Below are 16,091 nucleotides of genomic sequence, written 5' to 3' on the forward strand. Positions count from 1 at the left end.
CTTGCCAGAATTCTTTTCAATAGACTGCTACTTTACCTGGACGTTGGTCACCTTCCTGAGAGCTGGTGACTTCAGAAAGGGTAGCAGAACAATCGATATGGTGTTTGCCACCCGACAACTCCAGGAAAAATTCCAGGAACAAAACAGAGGTCTGTATACAACATCTGTAAGGCCTTTGATATCATCCATCACAAGGGTTTATGGAAAATTATATCAAAATTTGGTTGTCCAGAGAATTTCATCAGTTGTACATCAATTTCATGATGGCATGCATACCTGGGTTCTGGAGAGTGGACAGTGTTCTTGAGATTTCCTAGTCATCAATGGAGTAAAACAAAAATGTGTCCTTGCTACCATACTTTTTAGCATGATATTTTCAGCATGTTATCAAATGCCTTCAGTGAGGATGAATATGACCTCAAGATCAGCTACTGCAATGATGGAAATTTTTTTTAACTAGAAAAGGCTAGAAGCCAAGACCAAAATGGAGGGAGTATAGTGCATGATCTTCTATTTGCAGATGATTGTGCACTCAATGCAGCCTCTGAAGCTGAGATGCAAAGGATGGATAGAATCTCTACTGTTTGTGCTAATTTTGGATTAACAATTAACAGAAAACACAGGTACTCCATCAGCCAGCTCCGCATCATTCATATGGGGAGCCACTGATCACATCAATTACTGTGTCATTTCCAAGGAGGTACACCTTGAAAATGACATTGGCACTTGCATTGCCAGAACTAGCTCAGTATTTGGGAGGCTGAAGGTTTAGAGAGCCATTGTGTTGACCTCATTGCTATATGCCTGTGAAACCTGGACAGTCTACCAGTGTCGTGTCAGGAAACTGAATTGCTTCCATTTAGAGTGCCTTAGGAAGATTCTGAAAATCACCTGGGAGAAGAAGATACCAGATACTGAGATACTTTCTTGAGCTAAACTGCCTAGCATTCCAACATTACTAGAGAGAGTGCAACTATCATGAGTTGGACACATTATTAGAATGCCAGATATATGCTTGCCAAATCCTCACAACACTATGAGGTAAGGTACTATTATGTGACCTGGAGTTATTATCCCTATTTTACAGATGAGGAAATTCATCATCATCTCAGAATCACACAGCAAGGAAGTAGTTGAGGTAGGATTTGAAGTCAGGTTTTCCAGATACTAATTCCAGTACTCTGTTCACCAAGTCTCGTAGCTGATTCATTCTATGTTTTCAGAGAGAAATGTTTCCCCAGCTTACTTTTAGATAATACATCCCATAAATTTTAGCATACTGCCTTATTGTTGTCGTAATTTTTTACATTACATTGCTATTTATTCTTTCTATGATTTATTCAATGATCCACTTACTATTCAAGAAGTCATATGAAACAGACTTTTCAGTTGAGATGATGAGGGGGGATGAAAAAAACATTTTGGTGAATGAGATAGTGAGTTAATGAGAGGTCTAAAAGGATTGTCTTGTTACTGTGAAGGCCCATTTAAGATTATATGACATAATTTGTTAGTGAATCCAATTTTACAATTTTTTTTTCAATGCATTTCCTACATGGCTTGGGGGAAATGAGTGAAAGTACAGCCAGTGCTGGAAAGGGTGGTTAGCTAATGTCAGGAGGAAGTCAGGTCTCAATGTCAGCCAGAATTTAAAAGGAGTTAAAAAAGAGAAGATTTAAGATGCATATTTGTTGCCTACTGAGCATATATTCCACTGATCTCAGTGGAAGGGGTTGGGTTGTTTTTAGAATGCATTATTGTGGAAATTGGATTGAAGGGGAGCAGGAAAGAGATAGTGGGATAGGGAATGAAGTTTGAATAATGACAGACCTGGATTGTGTTTGCCTTTCCTTCTCAAAGAAGACCTTGACATCAGGGAGGTCATGCTATGACATGCATATGAATTGAATTGAAGTGAGGACAAGTATTATGCAAAGACACTAGCCTCATTCTCTCCTGTAGAACCACCTGGGTTAAAGATCATTGAGACAGGAAGGAAGGAGGAGAAAGAGGAGAGGGTGAAATAAATTTATTAAATATCTAGTATCTGTCAGACAACATTCTAAATGCTTTATTATTATTATTATCTTATTTGATCCTTATAAAAACCCTGGGAGGTAAATGCTGTTATGATTGAGTACTACAGTCCCATTTTATAACTGTTAAACTGAGGCAGAGAGAGTACAGTGATTTGTCCATCTAGGCCCAGTGCTTTACTGTGCTACTTAGCTGCCTTATGACTTTTTCTTTTTTTGAGTCATTTTCAGATGTGTCCAGCTTCTCATGTCCCTATTTTTGTGTATTTTGGGCAATGATACTGGAGTAGTTTGCTATTTCCTTCTTCATCTCATTTTACAGATGAGGAAACTGAGGCAAATAGGGTTGAGTGACTTGCTGAGGAACATAGTAAGATGAGTCTTCCTGACTAACGAAGCCCATTAGATAAATCATTATCTAATGAGTAACTCAAGGTTACTAACATCACCAGAGGTTCTGACTCAATGTGATGATTTCCATGTGTGTTAGGCAGTTCATTTACAGGGAACTATTGGGAGAATTGTTAGAATAGCTTTTTTCTTCTATTTCTGAAGTTAGACCAGACTAGGAGATAGGTGGAGGGAGCAAGAAGAACATTTTCTTCTGCAGGCAGCAAAGTTTCCCTGTGAGTGAGCACATACAGATTCAATTACCCTATTATCTAGCATGCCTCAACATATACCATTTCACATTCCAGTTAGTTGTCTGATCTGGCCATCTTGCATTTTTCTTCTCTCCTCTCTCTCTCTCCCACTACCTCAGGTAGCTTCCCATTAGTTTGTTTTTGTTTGCCACTTTTTGAGTTTTTGAGTTTTGAGTTTGCCATTTATGTTTGGTTTTTAAAAGACTAAATTAATAGGGATAAACATAAAGTCATATTTAGGTTTCAAGTATTGACTTCTAAAGAAGATGGAAGAAGTCATAAATGAAGCTAAAGAAGAGGATGAGGGGAAAAATATAGAGAGTAAAGGAAAGAGGACCAACGTCAGAGCTTTGACTGAATGATGCCCACATTTAAGGAAAGAATGCAGAGCTGAGCCCGTAATAAGTGTAGTGAAGGAGTAGTGAAAGAGAGAAAGGAGGTGTAGAATTTAACATGTTTTAGAGAAATAATTTTTAATCATTTTGTTAATAAGGGCAGCATGTTTATTAATAAATGGATGATAATTTGGCTGTCAGGCTTCTGCTCTAAAATCAACTCTGATTGGTTAACAATTAATGGGAAAATGAATATTACAATGAGAGGATTACAATAAGGATCTTGAACAACATGACTTGAATCACCCAAATCTTGGTCAAAGAGAATTAGAAATTTCATATGACCTGTCTGACAAAAGGGAGAAGCAACTTTTCCTAGACCTGTCTGAGCAAACACAATGAGCAGGAATGTATCCATTAGTCTAAAATTAGAATTTCTTTTACTGTCTTTGATTAAATCTCAGTAAGTCTAACTGGATAAGTCTTTTAAAAAGATTTCCTATACTGGTTGGCTTCTGAATGTGGGAGTAGGAAAAAAAATAATGCAATAATTAGTTATTTTTACCAGAGAGAAAGAATCATTTCTCACAAAGGAGAATAGTGAGTATTATGTTTTAGAAGTCAGGGAAGGAGAGATTGTTTAAAAAGAAATAGTAGTGGTCTTTAGTGTTCGTGTGAGCTGATTTCAACAAAATAATGTTTTTTTTTAAAGTACAGGAAGTATAAGGGCTATAAATATTTGATGATGGTAATCTTTTCAGAGGTTGTCATTAGAATGAAAAGTATTTTTGTTTTGTTCTCACCAAACAAGAAAAAAAGCCATTTTTTTGATTTAATGTGCATTTTAAATATAATTCCCAAATAAATAAGAACACTAAAGTGTCCACTGCATCAGGCATGTCTGCTGTACTAACATCACAGTAGCTTTAGGTAATATTATAATGTGGTTTTAATTAATTAAAAAAATTAAAGGATCTCTTTAATCATTATTGTACTTAAAGAAAAACATTATTTAAAAGTTAAAGCACATATTATTCACTGACTTCACTGTAATGTAGAAAATGCAGGAGTGAGACAACTAGGAGATGGAATGGATAAGAGCACCAGCCCTGGAGACAAGAGGACCTGAGTTCAAATGTGATCTCAGACACCTAATACTTAGCTGTGTGACCTTGGGCAAGTCACTTAACCCATTGCCTTGCCAAAAAAAAAGGAGAGAGTTAAGCATTAAGATGGAAAAACTTGTAGTGTTTCATATCTTTTATCTAAATAAAAGAATCAAGATTTAGCATAATTGGTATTTTTATGCCTGCATGTCTTATGGCATAATTGAGGGAGAGTTTGAACAAAACCAATTCATATTAATAAAATACATGTTATTCATGATACTAAATACTTTTAAATTGGATGCTGTAAGTAAGGTCCTATCTCAATTTCTGGGTAAAGTGTGGGAGTAGGTAAATAAATATAATAAGCCACTTCTTCCCTTCCATAGCAACTCTTCATGTACCACATCTTTCTCAATGTGGAATTAACAGTTACAGACCCCACTTATAGACTCAGGTTTGGCATATAAAAATAAATTTGAATAATTACTCTAAATACATAGTGATCACAGTTCTAGCGCTATTTGAAAAGTTTTGAACTTTTTTGAACTCTTTTTTAATTTAAAGACTTCAAAGAAGAAATAAAGAGGTCAGACATTACCATTTAATCTTTGCAGTAAAGCCTGAGGAGGATCTTCTCATTCTAGTTTTTGAAAATGAATCTGTGGTATAAGATGACTGAATAAGAAATATAATAGAAACCCCCTCATCTAAACTTCATTAGAAGTTTTAAGGGAATCTAATTTAGGGGGTAAATAAGGATTCTCTTTCAAGGCCATGCTGGGAAAATGAAACTGCCAGGAATTTAGAAAAGATTGCTAGTAATTATGAAGTATTTTTTTTTTGACAAGGTAAATGGGGTTAAGTGGCTTGCCCAAGGTCACACAGCTAGGTAATTATTAAGTGTCTGAGGTCACATTTGAACTCAGGTACTCCTGGCTCCAGGGCTGGTGCTCTATCAACTGCGCCACCTAGCTGCCTGTTATGAAGTATTTTCAAGATGCTGCTTGAAGATAGTAAATTCAGAAGAGAAATTTGAGAAGTAAACAGCAACTGGTTGAGAAAATATCTGACAAAAAAATTTTAATTTCTTGGCCATGCCTTTTTAATATAGGATGTCTATGAACTCATGTCTAGGGATGGAGTCTGTTAATAAAGAATAGTTTAAAAATCATTTAGATAATTACTAATCTGATGAAGAGGGCTTTTACCTGAGATAAGAAGAAAAGGAAAACTGAAAATAAATTTGGCAATGGATTTCAGAACAGTAGTAAACACATTACAGTATCCAATATTTGTGAATGACCCCAATCAATTGCATGATGATAATAGGTGAATTTGGGTCTGGTTAAGTGGGCAAACCCAAAGAAAATTCCATGTCAACTTGGTCCTATCTTCTGACTATGAGTATCCCATAAGACTCCATTCTGAGTCATTGTCTCTTCCTCTATCCATTCTCATTTGGTGATCTCATCAGCTCTCATGGATTCAGGTATCTATAAACTGATGATTCCCATTTACCGATCCAGCCCCAATCTCTCTATGACCTCCAGTCTCATATCTCTGTCTATTAAAAATCTTGAATTTAATGTCTCATAGATATTAAGCTCAGCATATCTAAAACTGAACTCATTATCTTTCCCCCTAAATATCCTCCCCTTTTTAATTTCCCTGTTACTGTTGAGGATATCATCATTCTCCCTTATCACTCAGCTTGCAGCCTAGATATTGTCCTTGATTCCTCCCTCTCACCTCCTATATCCAGTGTGTACCTAAGCCCTGTCAGTTTTACGTTCATAATGTCTCTCACAAACACAAAGAGGAGAAAAAAATTCTCCTCTAATGCTTATCATTCTTTCTGCAGATCCTCATTACCTCAAACCTGGACCATTGCGGTTAGCCTGCTGTTTGTCCTTCCGGCCACAAATCTCTCCTCATTTCAGCCCATCTTCCATTCAGGTCTGAAAGTGAGCTTACTAAAATGAATGTCAACCCTGCTCTTCCCCCAGAATTGTGTTGCTCTTTCAAAAACCTTTATGACCTTTCTCTCTCCAGACACACACACACACACACACACACACACACACACACACACACACACACACACACAGTGACCCCCCCCCACACACACACACACACTCTTTTCCAATATTCTCACATTCCCCCTTGTATCTTGGGATGCAGAGACATTGTCCTGTTGGCTACTACTTCCTCTAAAAACTATATCTCCTAGCTCAGTGCATTCTTCCTGTCTATATGCCAGGAATTCATTCCTGTCTCATCTCTGAATCTAGGCTTCCCTAGTTTCTTTTATATCCCAGGAAAAATCCTGTAAGAAACCTTTCCTCATTCCCCTTAGTTCTGAGCCTTCCCTCTAGATTAGCTCAAATTATCCTAACTATAATGTTATTATTAAATAGTTCTTTGACATTGACCCTATTACTGAGCTCCTTGAGAGCAGGTCCTGTCTTTTGCCTTTCTTTGTATCCCCAGCACTTAGCACATTGCCTGGTCCTTATTAGGTGCTTAATGGTTCAATGGATAGGGTGCTGGGCCTGGAGTCCAGAAGTTGTTGATGTTCAGTGATTTTTAGTTGTGTTGGACTCTTGGTGGTCCCATTTTGGGCTTTCTTGGCATATATATGCCAGTGTTTTGTCATTTACTTCTATAGCTCATTTTTACAGATGAGGAAACTGAGGCAAACAAGGTTTAGTGACTTCCTCAAGATCACAAAGCTAGTAAGTATCCAAAATCAGATTTGAATTAAGGAAGTTGAGTCTTCCAGCCCCTAGGTCTGGCACTGTATATACTGTGCTACCTAGCTGCTTTGGAGTCAGGAAGACCTAAGTTTGAATGGCATCAAGGGCCATGGAGAAAATTCAGTAAGATAGTAGAAATAGGGATGGTTTTGTTAAGTTTTGATCAACATAAAAACCAATAAACAAGGTAAGGAAAAATGAATATACAATGGAAAATGGGAAAGAGAGGGCTTGCTATTTCATAATCAGAATATGTAAATAAAAACTATACCAACAAGGAGGAAATAATCATGTAAAGTAGATTCACTAAGCTCAAAACACAATACACATACATATACATACATGCATGCACAACATACACAAAATTTGGTACAACTAAATTTCCTCTGGGAGAAGAGGGAGGAGAAGGAATAAGAAAAAAGGTGGATTGAAGGGGATTGCTCATAAGAAAAGCAAACTCCATAAATGATGAAATTTAAAAGAAATAGTAAAAACCTGTAATTGGGTTCATGGTAAGAAGGGAAGAGATAAAGGGAAGTGGAAACAGGATGCTTCAAATAGATCACTGATATTGACAAACTACTTTCAAAGAGAGGAAATAAGAGAACAATATTGAGGGAAATACTTAAGTTTTTAATTGCGTGTAAATGCAATGAACTTTCCCATAAAATGGATTAGTATAACGGAACGTATTGGATGTCAGAATCCAATAAAATTTTGATTATTAGAAAGTCACTTGAATCCACTATTCCTTTATCCAACCTATTCAACTTAATTACAAAGTTAGCTATTGTTAGAAACATGCTTGACATAGTTACGTATCAGCAGTTTATTGTAGCAAGAACTTAGAGAAATCCTACGATTCTGGCCAGAAATGGGCTCCACTCCTCAAAGGGGGTGAGAGTCCTGGTACAGAAGTGGAAAGGCTTTTATGAGATTAGTGTGATACAATTCCTTCAGCCCCTCCCTTTCAAGAGTTAGATTGGTCTAACTGTCTTCTGGGTATCTTCCTGATACACCTATTTTTTAATATATTCCTTTTTCCTCTCATATAAATGAAACTTAATTTAATGAGGGGTATGCAAAGTCGTATGTATAAACGTTATTAACCAGGTGCAGTTCCTTCTTAGGTCATTGCTAAATTAAGACCAGTTTCTCCTTTATTCCCCTCCCCCTTTTTGCTGTCTTCATTCATTTTTTTAGGGTTTTTTTTCTAGTTTTTTTAAAGCAGTGGGGTTAAGTGGCTTGTCCAAGGCCACACAGCTAGGTAATTATTAAGTGTCTGAGGTCGGATTTGAACTCAGGTATTCCTGATTCCAGGGCTGGTGCTCTATTACTGTGCCACCTAGCTGCCCCTCTTCATTCTTTTCTAACTGCAAACTTAACTTCTTTATTTGACCTTGTCTGATCTGATTAAATGTTTCTCTAAGCAGTTATGAGAAGTTAACTCTTACATCATCCTGATCCTGTCTAGCTCATGAATAGATGTACAGATGTGGAAACTTAACTTTTTATTGCTTATACTATTTATTTTGACATAATGGCTGACGTTGCCTACTGTAGCAATAAGAATTTATCCAACTCACTTTCTAGACTATGTACCTTTACCTATTCTCCTGTTATTGAATCCTGTGTTCTCCTCTATAATGCCATTCTTTCATTTGTGTTAGCATCTTCTCTTCCTGACTCATAAACATTGTTGCACTTATGCCTTTGCTTGTGTTCTTTTCTACCTTCTACCTGGAATGTCCTCTTTAATCCCCAGTGCCTGTCCATCCTTCAAGGATCATCTCAACTTCAACTACACTGACTGTTGTTTATCTCTTTTCTCTACTTCTATATAAATTATAGTGTACTTTGGTCTGTAATGTTTTTAATTATCAAATTATTTTGTGCATATATAGTAACTCTTCTAAGCACTTAGATTCCTCTTCTGTCAAATGAGCTGGAGAAAGAAATGGCAGACCACTGAAGTATCTTTGCCAAGAAAACCCTAAGTGTGTGGGATCATGAAAGTTGGATACAACTGAACAGCAACCAGCTCTTAGAAGCCAGGAACCTTGTTTTGCATGGTTTTTAGTATCACTCTTTTAGTACTTTACAGTGTTGGGTATATAGTATACACTCAATAAATGATTTATAAACTAAATGCCATAGATGTAAATGCTTTTAATACTTTGTATTTATGGACAGAGAGGAACTATAGATCTTAAGAAAACATTTAATACAAATGCTCTGTGTTCTGTTTTTTTTAGAAGCCTTTGAAGAAGGAAAGAAGAAAATACTGATTGATTCTGAGAAGATAAGTCTGTGCTTGCAGCTCTCAGATTGTAAAGACGAGTATGTTCATTTCTCACATGATTATTGGCATGAGCTTTATTAGTGATAAAATATTAGCATTTTTACCTGCTCAGAATAGTTTTTAAGTTGTATTTATAATTTCTTCACTTATAAATAATTACCTCAGTGATGAAAGTGAGGGGATCCCAAACATAGACATGCATTTTGGAGTGATTGAAAATATACCTCTATAGGAAGGAAGGGAAGGGAAGAAGTATTTGTATAGCACTGTACCAAACACTTTAAAATATTACCTCATTTTATCCTCACAAAATCTTTTTCAGTAGGTTCTATTATAGTTGAAGAAACTGAGGTGAGCAGATTAAGTGATTTATCCAAATGATTTGACCAGGGTCATAGAACTAATGTCTGTGGTCAGATGTGAAGACCTTTATGATTCTAGGCCTAGTACTCTTGCTACTGTTCCACCTAGTTGTCTCATATATAAAGAATCCTTCAAAAGTCTTTTGTGAAGTTTTAAGCTATTAAAGATTAAACTCCTAAAAATCCTGTGAGCACAGACACTGAAAAGTAAAAAGAAAGATGAAGGTTTAGGCCAATGAAAAAACTATCTGCAGTCTGGAGAAGCTGAGGAACCAAGAACCAATAGCAGATGTGGCCTCTCCTACCAGCTACATAGAAGGAAGAGCAGACCATGGCCTGGGCAAGCTGCTTCTCCAGTATTCCTTGGGGACTGTGAACATCATTCTTCATCTTCTACCCCCTATTACAGCTGTGACTTTTTCTGTTCCCCCCCCACCCCAATTCCTTCACTAATCTCATTAATTTTTTTCTATTTCTGCCCCAATTCCTTTACTAAATTTGCTATTAGTCATTTAGGAGAAAACTCTTCCTAATCTCTTATTTTTATTTTCCTTACTGCTGTGTCCTGTTCCAATCCTGCCCCCACCCCCTTCTAATAGTTTTAAGCTAATAAAGCTTAGAGCTGCAATAAGACTTTTGTGGATATTCTGTACAATAAGATCCTTAGGCAAGAGAATTAAATAAGCTCTATTAATAGTAGTAGTAAACCTTTCCTATTACTAGTAGAGGTAATAGACCTTTTTCCCGAATCATTGAACTACTACAGTGATGTAATGAAATCCACAAACTTACCTACGAACTACATATTTTAATTACACTTAAGATGAACTTAAGGAAATGAGACCAAAAATAAGATAGTGGTAGAAAATGTGAGAGTATAGATGAATGACGAAATGAGGAATAATGCCTTCCTTGATACTTTAAATTATTTTTATTTTCTATAAGATTTCTTATGCATATGATCCTATTGTCCCATTTCCTTTTCTGGTTGCTGTGGTGGTGGGTGGTGATGTTGATGATTGTCGTCCTTTTAAATTTTTATTACTCTTTCTTTTTGCATTATTGTATCTTTTTAATGACCCCCCTCTTCACTCAGTAGAACTGCCTCTCCAAAAAATAGTACAATCAAGTAAAATAAATGTCTAAATATATATATATATATATATATATATATACATTATTTTTTACTCTTATTGTTCATTACTTGTCTGCTGGGAATAAATAGGTATCCTTTATTTACTCTTCTAAGGTCACAATTAGTCACTGTATTACCAGAATTCTGAAATTTTATTAGGTTAACTTTAACATTTTATTATCATTGATTAGTTGTTCTGTTTTTTCCTTGTATCACTTCATATTCTTCCCAAGTTTATCTGAACTCTTCATATTTGTATTTTATTTTTTTAGGTTTTTGCAGGGCAAATGGGGTTAAGTGGCTTGCCCAAGGTCACACAGCTAGGTAATTATTAAGTGTCTGAGACTGGATTTGAACCTAGGTACTCCTGACTCCAGGGCTGGTGCTTTATCCACTATGCCACCTATCCGCCCCTATATTTGTATTTCCTATGATACAATAATAGTCCATTGCATTGTTCTATTATTACTTAATCAGTGAATACCCGTTTGTGTTTTCCTGTTTTTTGTTACCAAAAGTTTTCTACTTTAAATATTTTTATACATCAGACTATTCCTAGAAGTCTTATTTTTTGGTAACTAAGAAATAGGAAACAAACCAGGTGCTCATTAATTGGGAAATAATAGCTAAACAAATTTGGTACTTTAATTGTAAATGACTTTCTGTGATAGAAGAAACATATTTGAAATGCATAGGAAGAAAACATATATTGAAGCAGAATGAAATGAGTAGAACCAGGGAAATGAGGCACAAGGAATACAATAAAAGAAAAGAAAAGAAAAGAAAAGAAACTCATCTCTATGTACTTCAAATTTAGCTCTGAAAAAGAAATGACAAGATGTAGCTCCCTTCCTTCATGGCAGAGCTGTGATACCCATGAACTGTGGAGCTTCTGTGTTTTTTTCAAACACAGAAAACATGTTGATTAGTTTTTCCAGAACTTCTTTTTCTTTCAGTAACATGAAGAGCACATTGGAGAAGTACAGCTCTTTTCTGATGTATGATCTGAGGGGAAATGTTGTTTTAATTGATTGGAAAATCATAAAAGACCTACTGGAGGAAGATCTATTTATATAAGTCCCTAAAAGAACTTAGCAGAAATAGTTTTCACCTGGAAATACTTGAATTTGAATTATGATTTTGAGCCTTACCTAGCATATGATCATAATAAGTAACCTCATTGAATCTGTTTCCCCTTTTCAATATGACACCTACTTCATAGGAATATTGTGAACATCAAATGAGAGAATATCTTTTTCAAACTATAAATTATTCTATTAGCCCACCTTCCTATCACCCTGCCCCTTCCTATCAGCCACGTCAAAGGAGAAGTAGACTGAGACTTGACCAGGACCTTTTGCAACACCCCTTGAGCCCCTTTTGCAACAGCCCCTTATTCTATCTTTCTCAGTGCTTCAACCTTCCAATTCTTCACCTTCATTGAGACCTTAAACCTCTCCATCCTGTAGTGCTCTCTGAGACCCTAACTTTACTTTTCTCTTGACCTTCTAGTAATCAACTTCAGCTCTTCTGTTTTTCTATTTTCAAATCCTTTGCCTCTTTCCTATGGCTCTTCTTCTCTTGTTAAAACATTTCTGTGTTGCTTCTATCATATATCTCCTCTGATAAAAGAAAGTAGAAAAAATCTCATTACTGTACTGACTTGGTACCTTATGTAGTCTTGTTATTGAACTTCTTTCCTGTTTCCATATCCCTCTCTCCTTAGAAGCTATTCCAAAACTTTATTTCCTTCCTCAAGCCTCTCACACTTTTCTTTACCTCTCTGTCTCACATCATGATCTTGCCTCTTACTTTCCTAAGACCATTCTACCCAAGACCTCTTTTATTTCCTATTCTCTTCATCTCCAAACCCTCTAATCTCAACTTATTCCTCTCTTTATGACAGTATTCCCTTCCCTTGCCAGATCTACAGAGTTTTAATAAATGCTTGCTAATCAGGTGCTTATTAATTACATTTTTTTTTAGGTTTTTGCAAGGCAAATGGGGTTAAGTGGCTTGCCCAAGGCCACACAGCTAGGTAATTATTAAGTGTCTGAGATCGGATTTGAACCCAGGTACTCCTGACTCCAGGGCCGGAGCTTTATCCACTGTGCCACCTAGCCACCCCTAATTAAATTTTTAAACAAGATTTCAACAGAGAACATTAGGAACAACACAGGGAATGTCATAAGTATCCATGGAAAAGTGCAGAGTACATATAGGGAACTGTGAGTAGGGCGGAATTTCTAGATCATATAGTTATGACCAACTATGTACCTAAGGAATATATAAATATATCTTAACATGTTATTAGGAAAGGACGACAGAGCGAGTGAAGGTATGAAGACCTGTTAAGAAACTATTGTAATTGAAATACTAACTTAAAAAAGAAGCTATTGTAATTTTTCAGACAGGTAGTAATAAGATCTTATATTAGGGCGGTGGTAATTTGAAGGTAGAACCAACAGGATTTATTATTTAACTTCACATGACAGATGAGAAGAAAGGAAGGAGTTCTGGATAACACCAAAATTTATAATATGGGATCCTGAGTAAATGGTGGTTCTCCTGACAGAAATAGTGAGGTTACAGAAAGAATATATATTTTTTTTGGGAAGAATAATAAGCTTGCTTTTGGACATAATTACATTTAAGGTACTTAGAAAATTAATAGTTGGAACAGTAGTAGCAAGTAAGATTGCTAAGCAACAGTGAAAGAAGGGGTAAGAATAGGTTGAAAATAATAATAATAGGTTGAAAAAAGAATGAACAGCAAATGAATATTACAAAAGTGGTAAGAAAATGAAGAGGATGTGGTATAGCAGAATTCAAAGGAGGCACAAAAGAAGGTGGTCACTAATATATGCTAAGAGATTAAGGGGATAAGAACTGAAATAAACTGTTTGATTTGACTCTAAGGAAATATAATGAATGATTTTGGTGAGAGTAGAGTCTCTGGACTGATGGCATGGAAACCAAACACTAGGGCAGAAGTTGGGGAACAAGTCATAGCACTGGATTTGTATAGCTTTTTCCTAAGAAGAGAAAGATGGAATAGTATTTAGATTGTATAGCCCAAACAATTGAATTTTTTTTCAACTGGGAAAAATGCTACACATTTTCCAACAACTGGGAAGAATGAGTATATAAAAATCTGAAGGTTCTTTTAGGAATAAGGTTTAATAAAGTCATGGAGGTGGTGGCATGAAATGTAATTAGTTTTTCTTTGAGACTGCTGAGTGAGAGTGACAGAGACAGACACTGGATAATGCTGAGAAATTTTGTGGAGATTTAGGGAGATTAATTGCAAAGTCTGTACTTTATATTAGTTGTTCATCTGTGTAAATTTTCTAAACAAATAGGGCTTAAGGCTTCTAATCAAATTATTAATTTCTCTCTTAATTTAGAACATATATAGCCCATGAATGAGTATACTTTTTGTAAACCTCTACTGCAGAAACAAAATTGCAAGTTCCAAAACGGTTTTGCTTTAAGCTAACTTTTTCCCTCTGGATTAACCTATTTCTTAGGAATGTTTTTCTTTGAGACTTCAATACTAGATAGTGAGAACCAGAAATTTAATACCTTTCACCTTTTGTTTCTCTTCCTATGAAAGACCTTTCCCCTTGGTCATATTCTGTGTAATCACATCATTTAAAGATGTAAAGACTCTTTAGAAAAAAAGAAATGGAGTAATCCCTTTTGATGTAGGTTTTGAATATAAACTTAATTAACCTATAGGGAGTTTCTGTTAATTAATTATTTGATCTTCCTGTTAAATACTTGGGAAATTTTAGCACATATAGATAATAGGATTTCTCCTGTCTTAGTAGTAGTTTATATTTAAAAAGTTAAATAGACTTGACTTTATCTTGACTAAATTTGATTAGCATTTAAATGAAACTGACAATCATAGACTAGTTTTACAATTAATATTTAGGTATAAATCTCAGACCTTCATCAAAATTGATACTTAAAATGAGTATTTGCACGATCTTTTTTCTGACCTTAATTCCATGTATTAAAAATATATGTGTATATATATATATATATATGCTTTTAAAATTTGAATTATATAGGAAAGCATATTTAATAGTTTGCTAATTTTTTTGTTTTTTAATTGCAGCTAGACATTTGTCACTTTGGATTCTAAAATAATGTCATCATGGCAAGGTTTCGAAGAAGAACATGCATCATTTTGTCACTTTTTATTTTGTTTATTTGCTCTCTGATGATGGCTTTGAAAACTCTGCGACCTGATAGAGCTGTTTTTGGGGATCCATTTGGACTTGACCTTCTACCAGAACTTCGACAACGCAAAGCCCCTTTTGAAACTAAGCCTGACATGCCAAATAGTGCCAGTGATGATAGTATAACAAACAGCAAGAATATAAAGATTGACGCTGCTAATAGCCTAAAAATTCCTGTGGTGTCTGAAATGAACATGGAAGATCTTCCATCCCCTAATTATAATTTTCATGTATTTTACTATAGTTGGTATGGTAATCCACAATTTGATGGTAAATATTTACATTGGAATCATCCCATTTTACCACACTGGGATCCCAAAATTGCTAAAAATTATCCAGAGGGCAACCACATTCCTCCAGATGACATTGGATCCAACTTTTACCCTGAGTTGGGAACTTACAGCTCCAGAGACCCTTACATCATAGAGACTCATATGAGGCAAATGCGCTTGGCTTCAATTGGTAATGGCTTTCTTTTTGTTATTTTGATTTGGTTGTATCAGTAAATTTATAATTAGACCTTAGATCTCAAGTAATAAGATTCTGGTTTATAAGGTATCTTTGTGCCTAAAGGCAACTATGAGGTATTAGAAAGATTTTCTGGACCTAGATACAGGAAACCTGGGTTTTAATCCCAGTTCTGATGGTAACATTGGGAAAATCATTGTGTTACTTAATGAATTTGGAGTTAGAGTAAGGAGCCAGGTCAAAACCCAGTACAGTCATCTATCTCACCTTAGACAGATTACTTCTTTTACTTGATTCTGACTCTCTTTATCTGTAAAATTCAGAGGTTATAGACTAGATGATTTTGAACTACCCTCTCAACCCTATATTCTTGATCCTCTGATATCTTAAGGAGGGATAATACTTCCACTTTCCACCTCTCAGGTCTTTTGTGAGGAAAGCCCATTTTACTATTTGTTGCTATGAGCCTAACTCAAATTGAAATCTTAGCTTTTAGTCAGTTTTCTCAAAACTCAGGGAAAGCTATCTTTCAGCAGTGTTGTTAATTGTACAAACTCTTGTTTCTTTTTCCATTTTTTTCTTCTCTTTTCATTTTTGTGGTTCAAAAATTATTTAATAGTATCTTAGGAAAGAGTAGGAGTCAAATTAGCTAATGCTGCCCCTTTTAAATTTGGTCTAGTAAAACATTTTGTAT

At 35.5% G+C, this 16,091-nt stretch overlaps 1 protein-coding gene across 1 annotated transcript in view; it reads left to right on the forward strand.

The window, feature by feature from the left end:
- Nucleotides 1–1,029: 1,029 nt before the first annotated feature.
- Nucleotides 1,030–16,091, forward strand: part of MANEA (mannosidase endo-alpha) — a 72,891-nt gene continuing 57,829 nt past the window's right edge. The window contains exons 1-3 of the mRNA XM_074187188.1: nucleotides 1,030–6,080; nucleotides 9,136–9,220; nucleotides 14,806–15,391. Coding sequence (XP_074043289.1) covers nucleotides 14,845–15,391 — 547 coding nt within the window. The 5' untranslated portion in view covers nucleotides 1,030–6,080; nucleotides 9,136–9,220; nucleotides 14,806–14,844. The remainder of the gene's footprint in view (nucleotides 6,081–9,135; nucleotides 9,221–14,805; nucleotides 15,392–16,091) is intronic.

The sequence above is a fragment of the Macrotis lagotis genome, chromosome 5 (assembly GCF_037893015.1).
Source record: "Macrotis lagotis isolate mMagLag1 chromosome 5, bilby.v1.9.chrom.fasta, whole genome shotgun sequence".
NCBI classification, from domain to species: Eukaryota; Metazoa; Chordata; class Mammalia; order Peramelemorphia; family Peramelidae; genus Macrotis; species Macrotis lagotis.